Source organism: Netta rufina (genome assembly GCF_964035555.1).
Source record: "Netta rufina genome assembly, chromosome: 4".
Lineage (NCBI taxonomy): Eukaryota > Metazoa > Chordata > Aves > Anseriformes > Anatidae > Netta > Netta rufina.
This window is the reverse complement of record NC_140127.1, coordinates 16089215-16108441: the sequence shown is the minus strand read 5'-3', so window position 1 is coordinate 16108441 and position 19227 is coordinate 16089215. Positions and strand designations below refer to the sequence as shown.

Sequence of the window (19227 nt, the reverse complement as noted above, 5' to 3'; positions counted from 1 at the left end):
AGTTCCTGTCTCCGTGCTTTGGCTGCAGACTCGGGCAGACATCTGCAAGCTACTGAAGTCTGGGAGGTCTCTTTTTTTTTTTTTTTTTCTTTTTGCACAAGGGAACGCAGCCCCTTCGGAAGGCACAGCCTTGCTCTAGGTGGAGTGAGCCCCGCAGATCCATGGAGGGGTAGGAGGCTGGGTGGCTAACACTCCCACCAGCCTGCTGGCTGACTCACCCTGCCCACTGCCCGGAGGGGCAGAGATCTCCGAAAACCATCCTCTTCTTTCTAGATAAGAGCTAGCACAGGCCACCACGCAGCAGGGAACTGCGTCCCGTGGCCGGCGGCGCTGCCGCTGCTCCCGCGCCTGCGAGGAGCTGCTTACATTGGCAGGCTGCAGCAGCGCCGCGGGAGGATGGAGAAAAAGGATCCGGTGGCATTCTGCTGGGAAGAGGGAAGTCAGCAAAATCCGACCATTCCGAAGTGGCTGCAGAGAGTGGGAAGGCACATTGATCTTCCAGGCAAAGTGCCTGGCTAAAGGGCAGCGCCGGCTCGCAGCAGGAACGGCCGCGCTTCTGCCAAGAGCTGCCATAAAAGACGTTTTCCTCCTTAGGTTTCCAAAAGCCACGAACCTTTCTATTTGGAGTAAAAGTGACTAATGCCTCTAATGGCCCCTGATGTCACAAACTGCTAACCAGGAAAAAAAAAAAAAAAGCTGGACTTTGGGGATGATAAGGACCATATGTGCATTCCAGCAGGACTTGTAAACTCACTGAGGGGAGAAAAAAGGGCTGAGGAAGGAAGGGAAGGAGGAAGGGAGGGGGAAGAGAGACAATGTGACAAACAAGAATGAAGACCATCCAACGGCAGAGCCCAACGAGAACCAGATGCTCTCGGCTCCTCTGGCCAATCTCCCCCGCCAGCAGGACAGCACAATCGCCTTTCTGAGAGCTTACACGAAGCAAAATGCCAGCTGGTACCAGCACCACGCTCCCCAGGCTGAAACGCCCCACGACTTACTGCAATTCCCCTGCCTTTTTGTTTTCCCAGATGCCACATGGAGAAAGGCAAGTAAGCCCCTTTTGGCATCCCCTGCCACCCTCCCGGAGCCAGGCACAGATGAAGTGGCAGCATCCTTCACCAGCCCCAAGCAAAGTGTTTTTGAGAGGGCTGCAGCCCAGCAGCTGCTGCACGGTGTGAGCGGCACCGTGCTGCTCCGTGCTGGCACCAGGAGAGGCCGAGCTTTTGTTAGACCTGAGAACATTTCGGCTTAGGAATTAAAACCGACTGGGAGTGGCAGGGCAGAAGCTAAGTGCAGATGGCAAGAAGGCACGGCACTGTATGGACATCAGAGAATTTTTTTTTTCCAGTTCTTTTCACACCCCCATGGCTACAGGATCCTGCAGCATCACAGATGTAGCTCGGCAAGACAGCAGAGAGGAAAAAAACCAACAGCCATTTCCTCCTGTGTTCCGCTGCCATGCACTTAAAATAGCCCCAACCAGCTGCTGCTAAATAAGTGGATTTAGACTTGACTAAAAGCCTTTAGCTGGAGGCGCGGCACAATGTGGGGCTCGACACAGGAAAGCGTGAGGTGTGAACCCGGAGAGACCCGCACTAACGCGGGAATGCTCGCAGGGAGCTCTCGGGACCCCGACCTCGGGCATGGCAGGGCAGAGCTAACAAACCTGGGCGCTCAGCACCCGATCCCATCGCCAGGCTTTCCTCAAGCCTTCCCCAGGTTTCCAGCAGCCCCAGCCTAGCTCGTGGTGGGAACGCAACCAGGGTGAAATGCAGAGCTTTTCAGGAAGGAGAGCAGCCCGCGGGGCTTTCTGACAGAGCTGTAACAAGGCAGCACTGTTCCTGTACCTGAATCACGTTCAGGTCTGCTCCAAACACAAAAAGCAGCAGTTCTCCTCGCGAGGTGCTGCAGGCACAGGCGAGCGGGGCTGCTTCAGCCAGTCCTTAGCCTGGTGTTTTCTTTCCTGAAAAAACGCAGCCGCACATCAAGGGCGCGTTTTGTCAGCTCCCATTCAGCAAGCTCCAGAACTGAAAGGTGCCCCACATCGTGCTCGGGATAATTAATTAGCTCTGGGACCTATTAGCAGGATCAGTATTAATACCGTGCCCTGCCGGCCTGCTCGGAGGCAGGGGGGGTGTCACAGCGCAGCACTGCCCTGCACAGACACCAGAAGTTGTGCTGCAGTTCCCTGCACAGCCCCAGTTTCCACGTGAGCCCTGCAGAGCTGGGTACATGCAGGCGCACAGCTTCAGAATATTTCTTTACTAGTGGTCCTGAGCCTCAGCTAAAGAGGTCTAACTTAGCACAGTAATTCTCCTCATGTTAAAATCTTACAAAAACACAACATACATCCGTGCGGCACGCTTTGTTCATCGTGCAGGTACTGCAGTGGTGAGCACCGATGGTCTTGGCTTCAAAGAAATGATCGTTCAGCTGCTTGAATTCACACAAAGGGCACTGACAACTTGTCTTGGGCTTGGACGTAAATGAAGCAGGCAAATGAGCTCTTTGTGAAATCCCTACCAGGGCTTCCAGGATCATGGCAAACGCTAGACAGAGGCTGGGATTCCTTGGTGACACTTCAGTGGCCCAGCACTGCCAAAACCCAGCATCATCTGGATTGAAAGAGAAGAAATTAAACACTTGAGTTTTCAACAAGGCCAGCTTTTGACACTCGCAGGCGATGGGCGTACTTGTACGTGGCTCTACCAAGGAATGGAGAGGACAATAACGAAGCAGCAAAACCAGATTTGAACCTGTTCATTCAAATCTAGAGGAAGGTGATTTTGGGGTATGAAGCCACAGCCCTTGCACCTGCTTTAGAAGAGGAAAACAAGAATGTGCAGCCCCTTAGGGCAAATCAAGCTATTTTAGGGCACCACGCAGGTCTTTCGCCATTAATAACAGGTTAGCAATCAAGGACTATGGGAGGCTGCAAACCCTGCTGTTCACCTTAGCATGCACTTTTCCTTTTTCACCAGGAGCGAGAGTGAAATTAAGTTGAACCAAACCTGCGTGCAGAGAAAAAGGTCAAGGCTTACTGAATTATTCAGCTGACAGTTTCGAAACATCAGTCTCCAAGCTCTCAGCTGACTCAACAGCAACCTTCCCCACTTGCCTTCAGTTGGTCTTTGCTCTCCCGTCTTTAGCAGGGGAAGCCTCCACAAAGCGTTTTATAAATAGGCCACAGCTTCAAGGAGCGGTTCCCCATCCTGGCTGAAGTACTTCCTTCCCTCCACTTCATTAATTCTGGATTTTTGTGGTTGCCTTGAAAGGCTGTGTTTTGTCTTTCCAAAAGCACGAGTTGGACGGAGCTCTCCCCCAGGAAAGCAGATCCCATCCTGCAGCACAGCCATAACACTGGTATCGCTCGGAGGAGACAGGACGCGAGGACACATCGCAGGCTCCTTATCCCCCTGCTGTCTGGCTGCGCTGACAGGCTGCTGCGGAGACCTCACATTTCTGGGCTCGATGGGAAGCACAAGACAAAACATTTTTCTCGCATGCGGACTGCAGACAGGAATGTTCCCACAGCCGTCTCCGCATCCATCACTCGCTAAGGGGCAGGACCACAAAGGCTCTGGATGACCACCGCGGTCCTGGTGACGCTCCAAGCCGTAAAGAATCCCCCGACAGGACAGCGGCAGCCGCCCAACACACACTTGAACGGCCTGAGCCCCATAAACGCGTTGTAAGAGAGAAGGCTAAACAAACATTCACGGCACCAGAAGGAAGGATTAACTCGCTGGTCACAAGGAATCCAAACACCAGCTTTACAGCCCCAGGTTTTGGGCTGTGGCTGAGAAAGGGTTTTTGTTCTGCAGACAGACACCGACTCCCATCCACGTGGAGAGCCCTGCTCTGCCCCACCTCTATTTCCTGCAAGGGATTTTATGCTGAACTCCCAGTAAAGGCCCCAGTAAAGGGAAAAAAAAAATCCTCTTTGCATTTTAGCTGATCACAGATGCTGAACACAGCGTGAAAGATGCTACAGAACTGCAGCACAGGCCACCAAAGCCTCTTACCAGCACAGCCAAGCTCTCAACCAAAGCTGAAATGTTTCTGCCCTCTCTGTAACGCACCCTCAGCCTTCACTGCAAGCAGATCAGCAATGAAAGCTGTGACAAAGCATGGCCTACGTGCTTCTTTTTCGCCTGGGCCAGAGAAGCCAGCTACAAAACCACGGAGCTGCCCCCAGCAAATGAATGTCTCAGAGAAGAGACTTGAAATCGCATCTCCCACGGGAGTCAGCCCAGGGAGCCCCTGCTAGGGCTGAAACAGAGAAACATCACGTTTCCCTCCAGCCCTCCAGGACTGCAGACAGCAAAGCCTGGGCACCACTCCACTAGAAACCTCTCAGCCCTTTCACAGAATACTGACAGCAATCTCCTCCCTCCTCTGCACCCTCCGCGTGCCCTCACCTCACCCCCAAAGGAGGCTCAGGCAGATGCCACCATCCCAAAGGGAGATTGGGGTTTTCCCCACGGGATGCGAGCCTGGGAATGCAGCCCAGCAGGGAGGGATCCTCCCCCCATTACAGCAACGACACCAACGTCAGGCTTGTCAGGCAAGTTCCTCCTGCAGGGATCTATTTTCCAAATACCTCTACTACTGCCACTGGAATTCCTGGGGGATAAAATAAATAGTGTCAGCAGTGCAGGTGGGAATACATTATAACATTATAAAGGCAATGAGGCCACACCGCAGCTCCCGAGCCTTTTGAGCACAGTTTCATCCCCAGCACTGGATGCAGGGTTTGTGGCACATCCCTGGCACAGCTCTGGTCCCTCACCTCCAGGACCCCCGGCCACCCCCTTCGCAAGGGCACGCAGTGTTTGCACAGCTCCGACCTGTACGTGAGCTTGCCGTGCCCGCTGTGCCACCAGGCCAAGCTCGGGACACATCAGCAGCTTCGGTTTCTGTAGCCACCTCACCTGTCCTTGCTCTTTTAAACAACCTGTGATGATTTCTTTAAATATTTAATAACTTCATGCAGCTTGCTTAGCAGCAAGGTGCTCCTCAGCAGGAAAAGCCATGTTTTTGGGCAGCCACAGAACTTCTGAGAGCTACAATTGCGTAAGCTTGAGTAAAAGCAACAACCTCGCCTTTTAAGACACGTCTAGGAGGTAAAAGCTGCAAAGGAGAAAGGACCTGGGAAAGCAGATATGTCTAAGGAGCTCAGGATAAACAGCTGCTCAATTTGCCTTCATTTTCCTGTGCCTTAGCAGCAGTCAGACAGGAACAGCTATTGAGGCAGCCGAAACAACGAAGCCTACCTGAGCTGGGAGGAAATTCAGGCCTTACCTTATCAGCAAAATGTGTAAGCACAGACAAACCTGTCCCTTTAAACTGTTGTGGCCATGCCGTGTGCTTGAGTGCTTGGCTGTGCCAGCATGGCATCCTCCAGCCCAGGCCCCAGCATATTCCTGCAGTCTCCAAGCAAGCACACACACGGGCTAGGACACCTGAAAACTGTCATCAAGCTCCTGATTAAGAAAATCCCACTGCCTTTGCTGTGGGATTGCACTTAAAACAAACAACAGCGTACAAAAACGCAAGCAAACAGAATAAACTTGCCACAGGAACCTGTGCAGGCTCCCAGCTACCACCCACTTTACGCCAGGCGCCGCAGTGCAGAGATCCCCACGGCCTGTAAGGAAGGCAGCTGTCAGCTAACATCAAAGGCCAGCACGGCTGCTAACTCACTCAGAGAGAGCAGCAGCACGCGAGCGTGCAGCACGAGCATTGCAAGCTGTCCTGCGGCCCGGGCAGCAGCCTGGAGGAAGCCTTCGCTTGGCAGTACAGAGCTAGCAAATATCAGTTCCCAGTTATCTAGAATTTCAAGCAGATTCATTAGTTTCATCTTAATACCACAAATAAAGCCAGATGCAGAAGTGGCAGAAGCTGCTACACGTGAAAGATCTGCCCGTGCCCCACACTGAATGGCTCTCAAAGCAGTCACCCCTTTCCTCCTTCCTCACCACCTCGCAGTGGAGTGTGGCCAAGCTGGGCACACCAAGGGGACAAGGCTGGCAGAGGTGCCATTTCAGGTGCTGGTTCCTCTTCTTTAAGGGCAACTCACAAAGCAGATGAAAGGACAACAGCTAGTGTCAGCTAAAGGATTCGGGGGGTTTGGCCTACGAAAGGAGAGAGCTCGCACAAATCTCAAGCTCCGCAGCGCTGCTGAACATCTACAGCAAGTTTTTCAGAAGCGCATCTGGATTTCAGGGGAGGAAGCTCATTCTTTCCGAGATGAGACTGAGCCCACGTTGAACTTCCCACCAACACCAGCCATGCTTCAGCAGTCCTTGAAAGGGAAAAAGCCACAGGGAATTCCCGGGGGAGGGAAGGGAAAGTCTCTTCAAGACTGTCCAACGTGAAATGAAAAATAAATAAGTAAAACCTCAAGGTCCCACACTTCCCCTCATGCAAGTTGCTTGAGATGCTAGCAGCCCCTGAATCTTCAGCCAACTGTATGTTTTCTTAAGCTCATTTTTTTTTCTTTTCCTCTTTTAAGCCAACAATTTTAATTTTTTGGTGTAGAGAAAGCCGCATATATCCCAAGGCACCAAGTCAGCACCCCAGAACAGGGAAGCCCAGTGGGAACAGTATATAAAGCATGAGGAAATAAGTGAGAGTAAAGTATTTAACTGTGAAGTTTTATGAACACGAGGTGTTATTTTGAACTACCAATTAAAAAAATGAAAAAGAAAAAGCTCCTAAACAAAAATATTAACAGTATTTCTATAAATTAACTCCTATTAGTGGCTAGATTCCAGACACTAATTAACTGTCCTGTAACCATTGAATCCTATTCTCATTTATAAATAATTCTGAGACCTTGATCCAAAGCTAACTAGCAACGTGGAAGGGCCTGATGCTCCAACAGCAAAGTTTCTTACACCAGGAAAAATGAACAAGAGGCAGTCCTTTAAACCACAGAAAACACATTGGACACTGAGCTGAAGGAAAGAAAAAATGAAACCAAAAACCAGCACAAAGGTCTTCAGGACTAAGAGCCCACGGTCCGTGTGTCTGCTCTCAAAAGACAGCTGCAGCCTCCGAGGTGCCTGTACCTATCTCGGCAACAGGATCATTATTATGGCCTATAACCCGATGGACTAGGTCGGAGATTTGGAGCCATTTTCCAGGTGCTAAGAGGAAGGGGTGGCGATGGCCGTGGGCAGTGTGGTTCAGCAGGCACAGCTCTCCTTCTGTAGCTCTCCACACTCTGGAAGTCCGCTGGAAGTCCCCTTAAAGTCACTTACATAAGGCTGCATGCAGTTCCAAGCCTTTGATCAAATTACGGGGACTTCCACCCCTAAAGAAGAGGAAGTGTACTTTCCAGCTCACGGGATGTTTTCCCATACCTCCTGCCATCAGTCAGGTGGGTTTTTTCCCCTCCCACACAACAGCTCCAGAAAGAGCCTTGCTACAGGGATCTTTTCTCCAGCTCTGTCCCAGCATGTTCCCTCGCAGAGCTGTGTTCACAGCCCTGCTGATCGAGCCAGATCACAAAACACAGCCCCAGAGCATCTGAGCATGACGGGCACTGCATCCTGCCCCCTAGGAAGCCACACGCAGGAGCGACACTCGGCTTGGAAAGCAGCAGGGGAGGATGCTGTGGTGCCAGGTGGAGGCACAAGCTCCAGCGAGCACCCCCAGGCTGCTGAAAGCACCAGCCAGCCGGCTCTGTGCAGCCCCTGGGAGGGGTAGTGCTCTCTGCTGAGCACGCCAGCTGTGGACCTGGCTTATTTTGCCAAAAACTCAGGGGGTGGCTACAAAGACAGCTCCCCTCTGCGCCCCCGAACCCTGCTGGTCGTTGACACTTCATCATGCTTCCCAGCACCACGGCTCTGCTGGGAAAGGACCCCAGTGAACCTGCTCTGCTTATCAGAAGGCCAAGGTGACCCCGTGCATTAGGACCGACACTTATTTAAAAGATGACATCTTGTGGGAACACGGGGTCTTGAACCAGAGGACAGCGGCCTCGCGCTGGGGCTGGTCACTGACCCTTGTGTGAGCACGCAGACAGCCCCGCTGCTCCAGCAGCCAGCTCACGGCACCGCATAGCTCCCACAGCCCTTGGGTTGGCCCGGGGTGGGTAATTCCTCCAGCTGACAGCTCCAGAACTGCTGGGTGCCCGCCCCCGGGGAATCTCCCAGGGAATTCAGAGCAGTTTCTGCTCGGGAGGTTCCCACAGCCGAGCTCCACCACCCAGGACAAGGCTGACACAGAGGATTTCACCCTCCTGCTTGGAGGCCACCCCCGTGTCGGCGCAGCACAGAGCGGGGCCGTGCTCTGGCACCGCAGACAAGCCCCCTGCAGGAGGCGGCCACCCCAGCTGCCCACGTCTGGAGCAGGCGACACCGACTGGCAGCAGCAAGTCGCCTTGTGGCCTCCTCTAATTACTGCCTAAGAGATGACGATTTTCTGAGCTGCACAAAGCTGCACAAAGAACCAGAGCATCCAGCAAAGGGGCTCCTATCATCTCTGCTGCTCCCTGGGAGTGAGGATGCGCTTTGTTATTAAAGCTGATATGAGGGGAAACCACCCGACTTCAATGGTGCGCTCAGCCCTGCCATGGAGCAAACAACCCCCAATTAGTGGCAGGCGGGCGCTGACCCTGCCCTGTGCCTTGCCCAAGGCCTCCCAGCCGCATACCAGGGCTCCCCGAGGCCTTTGTGAGCTGGACCTTTGGCCACCTGGCTCCTGCTCTGCCCGCGCTGTCGCGACAGTTTAATTAAAAGCAGGAGGCTCCAGAGCTGGAAACCGGCAGGCGAGTGCTGCTGGTTCACATCTGGCTCTCGAGCACGGTGCCGAGGCAAGGCTGCAGCTTCTGCAGCCACAGGAAAGGCGCCCAGCACCTCGCTGCGAGCCAGAGAGCAGCTCTGAGGTGGTACAAGACGCCTCGGAGCTGTGCTGTGAAGGAACCTGGCACTCGCTCAGGCAGCCCGAGTACTTGAAGGGAAGGGATTTGCCTTCCCAAGCAGCACAGGGATTGCAAGAGCTGCCTGGGAAGAGCCTGCAGCTCAAGATCTCTCCCTGTGCTGCTTCCCACAGCTTGTTTGATGCATGAGGAACACTTCCAGTCACTACACTTCCACTGCCTACAGCCCAGTGCTGCTGCACAGCAGGGACAGCCTTCAGGAGCTAAGTGCAATGCTTGCATGCCTCGCCCCGAGCTAACCCAATGCTGTTTGTCCTGCAGCACTCTCGCTGCTCACAAGACCCCTGGCAGAGCATTGCGAGGTGCTGGCATTCCCCCGTGTGCTCGCTGGAATCGTGCTCTCCCCAACTCATAAATTATTCCATGAACAGGCTGCTGCAACTTCCATTAGCTGTCAGTGCAGCCCTGCTAAAAGGTTACACTGGAGCCCGCACCCACCTCTGCAGATGAATTAACACTGGCCACCGTGCTCTCCTCCGACTGCCCACCCCAGTTTGTGCTTCAAAAGAAGGCAGAAGTGGTCAGCTCCATACCTGTAATCTCTGCCCTCCTGTCAGGACTTGTGCTGTAACAACCAAGGGCTGCTTGTATCAGAGCAGTGTTCGAATATGTACTTATAATGCTTTTTCTTTGATATACCCCAAACGAGAGGAAGTTGTGTCCAGCTGCTCACTCTTTCCCCAGGCAGTCAAGCTAAACACGTACCTGCTAGATTTCCAAGTCTCACAAACGTACAGAAACAGGCAATACATATTCCACTCCACCTCATTGAAATACGTTGCTCAAGGACAGCTTTTGGAAGGGGAGAACAGGATATTTTGTAGGGCTGTTGCTCAGAACGACAGCAATAATAAGCAAGAGGACTTGGCATGGCCATGCATCTCCTGCAGTTACTTTACGCTGTAGCTTTGTATCCCCACCTAACTCAAATATATCCCAAGACTTTATTTTCCTCTCAAAGGTAGGACGAGCACAGGTCCCACAGCTCCTCACAGGCTGCCCGTTCTAGATCCCAGTTTTCAGGACGGATCTCCATTCCCTTTTCTTCCCCTAAGTCACGGGGACACACAGCCGGGCACGTCGGGTCTCCCTGTTTGGCTGCGAGCTGCTCAGCTCAGCCGGCTAAGAGCCAGCACACAGCACGTAGCAGCCACAGCCGAGCAGGGGTGCTGCAGGGCGAGCAGCCCCCACCACCCTGAGCTCTGCCTCGCTGCAGCAGGCAGGATTTGGAGAGCTGACAGAGCAGGTAAATCCAGTCACAACCCCACGGAGCCGAAGCTCGGGATTTGGGAAGACAAACATGTCCTAAGGCAAACGGAGCCTGCTCCCAGCCAGCGTTTCCTGCGGAAGGCTGGGCAGGAGCAGTTCACACGAAGGAGCTCCCTGCTCCGACACGCTCAGCGACTCCAAGTGCCCGAGAGCTGCCTGTCCCAAAACGGGGGCACAGCTCCCGTGCGCAGCCATGCCACGCTTTGCATGGGTTGCTTATGCCCCAGCCCAGAGCAGCTGGGGTCTGACAGGTAAATAGCAGCCCTGGGGGTTTGGCAGGACTTCAGAGAGGCAGACTAACGCCCAGCTCTTTCTGCTGTCCTCTCAGGACCGTCCAGGAGAAGAGCTGGGTTTGTACTTGTAGCTCCTGGGCTCCCACCCTGTTTGGGCATGCCATGCAAGCCTGGCCCTGTGGCAGGCCCCAGGAGAAGCAGCAAAGCACCCTTCCATGGGTGGGTGCGTGATGCTCACACCTCCTTGGGCCACCCAGTACCCCCCAGAGGTGCAAAACAGAGCAGAAGCCTTGAGAGCAGGCTTCCAGTCGTCCTACTCACACAAAAAGCAGAAGGACAGCAGCCATCCACCCTCCTACCTGCCCAGCACCACTGAACCCAGGACTCTGGGCCACGGCCCTGCTGTCCAAGTCACCAGGTTGCTTGGTTAGGCTGTACAAAATACTGCTTTCCTTAGGTCACATCCCATGGAAAAACTGCTCTTCTGAGCTCCGCTCCTGGCGAGGCTGAGGCCTTGAATAACAGACGGTAGTCACGCACCAGGCTACGGTTTCAAATAATGTTTTTGTTTAAGCAACAAAACCAAAACACCTCCAGCTTTGATGCTTAAACGGTTCTAGCCTGCAACACAGAAACTCGCCGTGTCTGAGGAATGCTCTGTGTGAAAACTGCCCTCTGCTGCATTTACATAAACCCATAAAAACAAGGTCAGTGGAGTTACTCATATTGCTCACTTTTAATCCCCTCTTCCTTATTGAAATTAGCTGTTAAATCTCCCCGAAAACATAACTTGCATATTACCTCATTTGAATAGTTGTTTTCTTGAAAGCACTTTTAATTAAAAGCATTTAGTCTGGTAATGCCTCCGTGCCACAAGATCTCACTAGATTTGGTGCTAGGTTTATGAAGCAGCTGTGCTATTAATCCATTCATCATACCTACGCACCTTAAAAAAAAGGAGGAAGGGAATTATCATCTGCCTTACACATGGAGAAAACAAGGGCACAGCAAATTGAAGTGCCCAAGACCGCCCCGCAGATCAGGGGCCAAAGCACTTGCAGCGTGCCAGCCACATAAGCCCTAATCCCCAGTGCCTCTTGTAATTAAGGATCTAATGATGAATAGCTGCATAACTCCACATGCAGAACAGCACAGGTGATTTCCAGCAGGATGAATATTCAACTACCTGGAAACACAAAACCCAAGGCCCCCTTACACTACTACTTTCTGGCAATTACATACCAGAACCCAAGCTAAGTTATTCCTTCTTTGTCCCAGCTACCACCAGCCGGGCATCCCAGAAGGCAGCACACTTCCACAGGTTTGGTTTCAACTCCCAGCCCTGCTTCTTTGCGATTCGGGGCATCAGGAAGGCTTTACTGCTGCCCTACTGAAGAGCTGAGACTTACAGGCGGGTTTTCCCCAAGCATCATGCAGCTCTGAAGCCCTGATGACTAACCAACCTCTGAGGGCAGATTTGAGGGGGCAGCAGGAGAAAGAACCACAAATTAGGTCAAATGCTCCTGGAAAACGCCAATTACTTTATATAGAGCAGATTGCACTCACATGTCACTTAATCTCAGCTTGCTGTTGTCAGATATTAGCTGAAACTCCGTGCTTTGCTTCAGCTGCCATATTAGAGCGCCACGTATCCAATATTAATGAGAGAGATGAAACAGAATGAGACTAGGTTGGCATTTTCCAAGATAAAAGAGACTTTGTGACAGGAAAGCGTTCCTTTAAAAGCAATAAGGATTTTTCTTGGCTTGGATACTGCATGAAATATACAGGAAGTGAAAAACCATTTTCAAAAGTAATTAAAAATCCTAATCTCTGATTCTGTAAACTAACACAAGAGTATTCGTTGACTCATTGTTTCTTATGTTAAAAATAAGAAAAACAGCAAGTAGGCTGACTTGGCCACAGCCAGGGATAAGTTTACAACTTTAGAGATAAGTTGCTGACAGGGGATTTGAGAAGTGACTTGTTTTTTAAGAGTCTACATCCTTGTGCTTGCACAAAGGAGAAAAACAAAACAAAACAGAGCTCAGAGCTCAAATCTCTGAGACTGACCGGGACAGGAGAGACACGGTGAGACCTACCACTGCCTAAGCTGGGTGTGAAACAAATCTGGGGAAAAGAAGGAAGAAACAATGAACACGGTGGGTAGGAGGTGTGATTTGCTACCAGAACAAGCCACCAGAGGATCTGGCAAAATCTCTGCTCTTCTTGGGGGCTTGACACAGGTTTGAAGATGGTGCGCACTCAGTTCCAGCCAGCTGTGTTAAGCCTTGATCACTGCTGGTTTTTACAGCATGGCAACATACCTGCTCACAGCACGGCAACTCATCTTTTAGCCATAGAGGCTGCAATAAATGAGAATTGTTTCCAGTGACTTAATTCAGCAATTTCTGGAAAAAAATAAATCAGTCTTGACAACATCTCAAGTTATGAGCAAAACAAAACCAGAAGAGGCCACTGAAATCTCATCAGTCGTGCTGTTTCTAAGTACACTCATTGCACAGACATACATGAGATTTACTTCTACTGATTAACACAAGAGGAGACGATGATGAACAGAGAAACCTTCAGTCAAACGTAGAAGCAAGAGAAGGACGAGTAGCTACATTAATACACAACCTCCCGATTTGTAATTCTGTACATTTGCTGCACAGCTCAGGAGGATCCGGGGTGATGCACACCATTAAGGACACGTGCCAAGAACCAGCATCAATGATAACCAGACACCCTCACCTTTCCAGGCTGCAGATTCCTTATTTCCAAGCCAGGCTGCTGCCTGCTGGATTTTGTCCTGGAAAAAATCAAGCCAGGGCTGTCACCCTGGCATTCTCCACTCATCTGAAAGCTGCCAGAAGCTCCCGGGCTGACTCAGAGTGGAGGAGATGGGTTTTCATAGGGGTTAAAGGAGATGATTTGCACGCCTTGAAACACAAAGATTTGGCTGCGGCTACAGACCGGACCCTCTAGCTGAAAGCATAGAAGCAGGCTTGCAGTTTGACCTCTGGGGCAGCCTGGGCTCTCGCACTTCCCTGCAAATCACTCGCTGTGCTTCCTCGTGGGAGAGGGAAATGCAGCTTGTGCCGTCACTGGGCAATCCAAGCGAGCCCTCCACCAAGCCCAGGCCTCTCCCCGCACCTCAGTCTGTGCTCACAGACAGAACAGAGGCTGCCACCAGCTTCACTCAAGCCATACTAATGTGCTCAGGTGAAGCATTCGGCACACCCGCTGCATTTAACACGTGGCTGGCAAACAGATTGAGTCCCTCGTGTACAAAGCACGACCCGATTAGGGCTGCACCCCGCTCACCCCAGCACAGCACCAGATCTGAGATGGTCCCAAACGGGAGTCCTGCAACTCACCCACAAAGATGCCCCTCAGGGTTACAAGCGCTGTTTCTCCCCTTCCACTGCCATCACACCAGAGAGGTTACTGCAGTTTCTGGCTGAAATCGATGAGATGCATGCAGATCTCCAGAAACAATTCTCTTTGCAGCTACCGCTGTTCATGAAGCAATCAGTTTGCAGGAGCCGCAGGCAAAACCAAAACCTTCCTAAAACGAGCCTTTTCGGGTTAGCCTGTGGCAAGTGTTCATGACCAGATCTGCTAGGATATAACCTGCAATTAGGGCATTTCAATAAGCTAGACCCCATTTGAAAATAAAACTCAAATGTAGAAATGGTAGCAGAAGATTCACTTTATAATAGAAAAGATCTAAAGCAGCTATAAGCTCACATTAAAGTACAAAAAAAAAAAAAGCAGGTGATGGCTCCACTCACCAGAGGCCAAGTGGGCCTTGCCTGCTCTTGTGTTATGTCCCACTGGCCTGACCTGTGGGTGCAGATGGCAACTCCTGGCCCACCCACCTCCACACCAGAGCACGGATGAAGGTGCCCAGACAAGCAAGCAGCCGAGGGACAGCAGCTCTTATGGCTTCCTGCTGAGCACAACACACAGCAGCACCCAAACTAGCACTTACAGGGAAGGAGGGCCGTGTGGAGCAGTAGTTGGTTACCGCTGTTCTTCACTGAGACAGCGAGACCCCAACTTGATTCTCTTTTTTTTTTTTGCCTCCGATCTGGAGCACTCTCCAGCAGTATCAACGCTGACTGCTACCAGCGCCGTGGCGTTTGTCGGAGCCATCATCACGCACCGCTTACTGCAGCAGGCTGGAGAGCTGCTCACAGAGCTGGAAACGAATGGAGCTGGATGGCGTGCCTAAAAAAAGCTCGAGGAACTGCTGCGTTTTTGGTTTGTTTGTTTTTCAGTCACCTGGTGGGGCCAACTGTTCTGAGCTCAGGCTGCTCCACTGCCTTTTCCTACAAGAGCTGCTGCAGCCTGGAGCCAACAGCGAGGTCAGACAAGGCAGAAGCACTCGCAAAGCCAGCAGAAGACCCCCTTGTCCTTTGCGTCTCTCCTACAAGGCGAGCCACAAGCTGCTTAATCACTGTTTCAGGGCCTTATTCAAGCACTAAAATTGATTTCCCATGACCCCGTCTACCCAAGAGAAGGATTTTCTGAGGATCTCCATCAGGCCCTGCCTCCAGGTCAGCTCAAGTCATGCTGGAAGAGCTAGTGGCCCCGAGCTCATGGTGGGCTGGCCACAGCCTGCCCAAAATCTGTGGCCGTGTTAAAAACAAGGCGAGGAGGAGCCAGGTTCCCACCATTGTTAACATCAACAGGAGCGACACAAACAGTCTGAAAGCATTTCCTACCACAGACAAGGCACCGAGGTGAATAAAGGAAACGAAGGGTTCACAAACTACACACAATTTCAGGGGGTGCTGCTAGATCTGCTGTTCAGAGGGAGCCAAAAAAACGCCGATTCCTCAGCTCCGCTAGCCCCGCTCTACCTTCTTTCCTCTCTTCCCCTCCCTCCCCTCCATGGAAACTGGCAGTCTCTTGTTCTGAAGTATTTTTAAAACAGAGTGAAGAATGCAGTGTGCCGGTCTTGTCTCTCAGATAGCACATTTCGAGGCCCCCGTGTACGAGTCAGCGTTCCAGCTTCATTTTCCATCAATTGCTGTTTGACTGGCGGGGGGAGGAGGCGTAGTATCTGCGTGTGCATGCTGGTGTTGCCTTTAACTAGGCCAAGCTGTGATCCTGTAGCCGTTTAGGATAAACAAATAAAGAGCAGGGTAGGGAAGCCAGAGCCCCCTTCCATGCTCCGACCTCCTGCGGCACCACCCAGCGCTGGTCAAGGTGCTGGGGATGAGCCCAGCAGGAGCTGGGATCCCCGTCCAGGGCACCGCGAGCCTCCAGGCTGCAAGTGGCTCATCTCGGAGCCCAGGTACCGTCCCCATGCTTCCACCCAGACGCACGGTTAAGCACATGCATGGCTTTCATCAGCTGCGAGGTCCCATGGCAGCTCCCAGCGCTGCGAAAGCTTTGCTTATGCATGCCTTTGCATTTACATGCTGAGATCAGCCTCCATTAAGTCAAACGAAATTACAGGCAGTGCCTTACACGTGTGCCTTCCCATCTGCGGGACCGGGGCCTTGAAATGAAAGCCACCCATCCTACCAAAACACGCCCTGCTCGGCTACAATTAAACACAGACACTTCAGAGCAGCTCGCCGAGGTTCGTTTTTTATGCATGCTTTTCCAATTAGCATAATGTTGTATCCTGCCAGGATGTAAAAGGTTGTGACTCAGGAATGTTATCTTGGTTTTTAGAAATCAAACTCGCTCACTCCTAGCTTCATTCCTTCCCTTAATTCTCCCCCCCTCGCTCCTGCCAGCGACACACATCGCTCAGCACCCATACAAGACCTGGTGATCAGGCTGAGAGACGCACTCACCACTTTTGCCTCGCTCTCCCGTGTAATTAACTGTTTCCTCAGGTTCCCTGCCACCTCCCCAGCAGCAGAGGGGATCAGATACGGTAAAGGAGACGATATGCTCAGCACCTACTGAATGCCAGCCTGCTCTCCTTTATTTTGCTGTTATCCCAGGTCAAACAACTCTCTGAGAAGTACCCATTTGGTGCCTGGTCTGCCCACTGCAGAGTCCCCTCGCCCTCCCCTGTCCCACACACACACTTCCCACCCCGAGGGATGCTTTATTCTGGCCGGACTCAGCGGCACATGGTCTGAATTTAGCTGAACCACTACACAAGTCCCTGCAGATGCTGCCCCGGGATGGCGAGGGGACTGCTGTTCAGCAAAGCCAGGAGAGGCTCAGGGTAATACAACCAAGGAAGAAAAGCGGCGCACACGCGAACAAACAGCAAGCACGTCTCGCAATAAACTGGCAATAAACCACTCCCAAGCCCATTCACAGGCTGAGGTCGCTACTCCACACAAAGCAGAAGGGCTCCGCTTCGCAGTACCAGCCAGCCTGCCCTAAGCACCAGCCGAAGCAGGGATTTCCAGGCATCTTTTCCCACCGAAACACAAACTTCAGCTTCCAAGCGCATTTTGGAGCTTGCAATCAAGGGCTCATTTCAGACGCAGCTTTATAAGCAGCTGGGATAATTTGTAGGCATTCTGCTCACAAACATCAGCTCTCATCTCGCCTCGTAGCCTAACTTCCCCACCTACACCTTACCATCACCACCACCCTCACACACTCCCCGTGCCACATCAGAGGAGCCCCATAGCCGGGCAGCTCCCCAAGCACATCACCAGCCCTACAGGAACCCGTCTGGTCCCGGTCCCACCCTGAAGGCAGACCATTTGCTCTGCAAGGAGCCACATTCAAGTCCCCGGCTCGGGGGCAGCCCCTGCTTCACTCCCAAGCGCCGTGAAAGTTAGATGCGAGCCGCTCCGCTCTGTCTCCCTCCCCCGGCCGCCGAGGCGCAGCTCGCCCCGGAGCTCCCTCCACGTTCCTGCAGCCGGGTGCAGGACGCAGACTTTCCCCCACCCGCAGCAGCATCTGCTAGCTTCTGCGTGTGCATGGAGAGGGTCTTCTATTTTTTTTTTCCCCCTCTCTGCAAAGGGAAACCCTTTGTCCCTCTCGGCAGGGATGTAAAACAGCGAGCCTCCCCTTCCCTCCCCTCCCAGCCGCGCCGGAGGACGCGAGCCACGCGTGCCCCCGCAGCCCCCATACCGGGGGGTCCCCGAGCCCCCTCTCCCCCTTTCCCCTTTTCCCGGGGAGCCCCCGAGCGCAGCCCCGCCGGGAGCAGCCCGGGACCCCGCAGCCCCAAAGAGCCGCGGCCCCAAAAAGTTCGGCGCCGGGCGCGGGGCAGGGGCGCAGGCGGGGAGAGGGGACCCCGCGGCGAGCCCTCCCGGCCTCCCCTCCACCCCAAAACCCCGTCCCGCACCCACCGCCGGTCTGCCCACGGCCACGGCCATCGCTGCGCTCCCCGGCCCTCCTCCTGGCTGCCTGCTAGGGCTGCAACATGGCCACCCGGCGGGGAGGGCCCATGCGCAATGCGAAGGGGCCGGGCGGCGAGGCGGGCCCCCCCCGGCCCTCCCCCGGGGCCGGCCGCTGCCACCCCCCGAGGGGCTGCGGCCACCCCCGGGTAGGGGATCCCGGCCCCTTCGCCCCCTTTCTCCCCCCCCAGCGCGGCGGGGAGGCGCTGGAGGCAGAGCCCCCCCTGCTCCGGGGACCCCCGCCCCGGTGGCCGAGCCGGGGACCGGCCGGGACGCTGCTGGAGGTGGTTTCGCCAAGGCACGAAACCCCAAAAGGCAGAAGCCTGATTCTCTGCACATGCAAGGGGTGTTACAGCCCTACCCGCTGAAGGGAGCAGCCGAAGAGCTGAGGCAAAAAGACAAAAGGGTAAAAGCTGAAAGCAGCTCCCACGAGTAGACCAGCAGCCAGCAAACAGGCCTTGGTATTCATGCACCCTCTAACCTAAAGGCTTTGCCTTGGCACCCCAAAAGTCATCCCTGGACTGCTGCTACAAAGAAGCACAAGGCTGTTGGCAGAGGCTATGGAGTCCAAGAGTTCCCATCCCTCGGTTCTTCTGACCATGTTTTGAAGGATGTAGGGAAGTGATCATCCTCCTGGTGAGGCCGCACCTCGAGTACTGTGTTCAGTTTTGGGCCCCTCGCTACAAGAAGGACATGGAGGTGCTTGAGCGGGTGCAGAGAAGGGCGACGAAGCTGGTGAGGGGCCTGGAGAACAAGTCCTACGAGGAGAGGCTGAGGGAGCTGGGCTTGTTCAGCCTGGAGAAGAGGGGGCTCAGGGGCGACCTTATCGCTCTCTATAGGTACCTCAAGGGACCTATAAGGGCTGTAGCGAGGTGGGGGTTGGCCTGTTCTCCCATGTGCCTGGTGACAGGACGAGGGGGAATGGGCTTAAGTTGAGCCAGGGGAGTTTTAGGTTAGATGTTAGGAAGAACTTCTTCACTGAAAGGGTTGTGAGGCATTGGAACAGGCTGCCCAGGGAAGTGGTGGAGTCACCATCCCTGGAAGTCTTCAAAAGACGTTTAGATGTAGAGCTTAGGGAAATGGTTTAGTGGAGGGCTGTTAGCGTTAGGTCAGAGGTTGGACTCAGTGATCTTGGAGGTCTCTTCCAGCCTAGATGACACTGTGGTACCTGAGCCTGGTCCTGCTGCCTCAAACTGCCCAGCAAAGGAAGGGGGTGCAGCACCACCACGCAGCTCCTCTCCCTCCGTCCCGGGGGGGGTTTAAGGATCTGCTCCAAGTCACAGGTGTGCAGCTTTCATTAGTAAACCTGCTGCACAAAAAGCTGGTGGGCTTTCTCCCAGTAACAAGGGTTTGGGGAGCACAGCTGAATAACATTCATCCAGCTCATATCCTAAGCAGGCTGCTCTGTTCATCTCATCTTGCTCTTGTAGCAAGTTCC

General features: G+C 53.4%; 1 protein-coding gene across 10 annotated transcripts in view; it reads right to left on the bottom strand.

Moving 5' to 3' along the window:
* SEPTIN11 (septin 11) overlaps positions 1-17831 on the bottom strand; it is a 51629-nt gene extending 33798 nt beyond the window's left edge. For all 10 annotated transcript variants that reach the window (XR_014618386.1, XM_084286427.1, XM_084286430.1 and 7 more), the window contains exon 1: positions 17742-17831. Coding sequence is in view for 9 of the 10 variants with exons in the window: in XM_084286427.1 (XP_084142553.1) it covers positions 17742-17768 (27 nt within the window). In the remaining variant the exon portion in view is untranslated. The remainder of the gene's footprint in view (positions 1-17741) is intronic.
* Positions 17832-19227: the final 1396 nt, after the last annotated feature.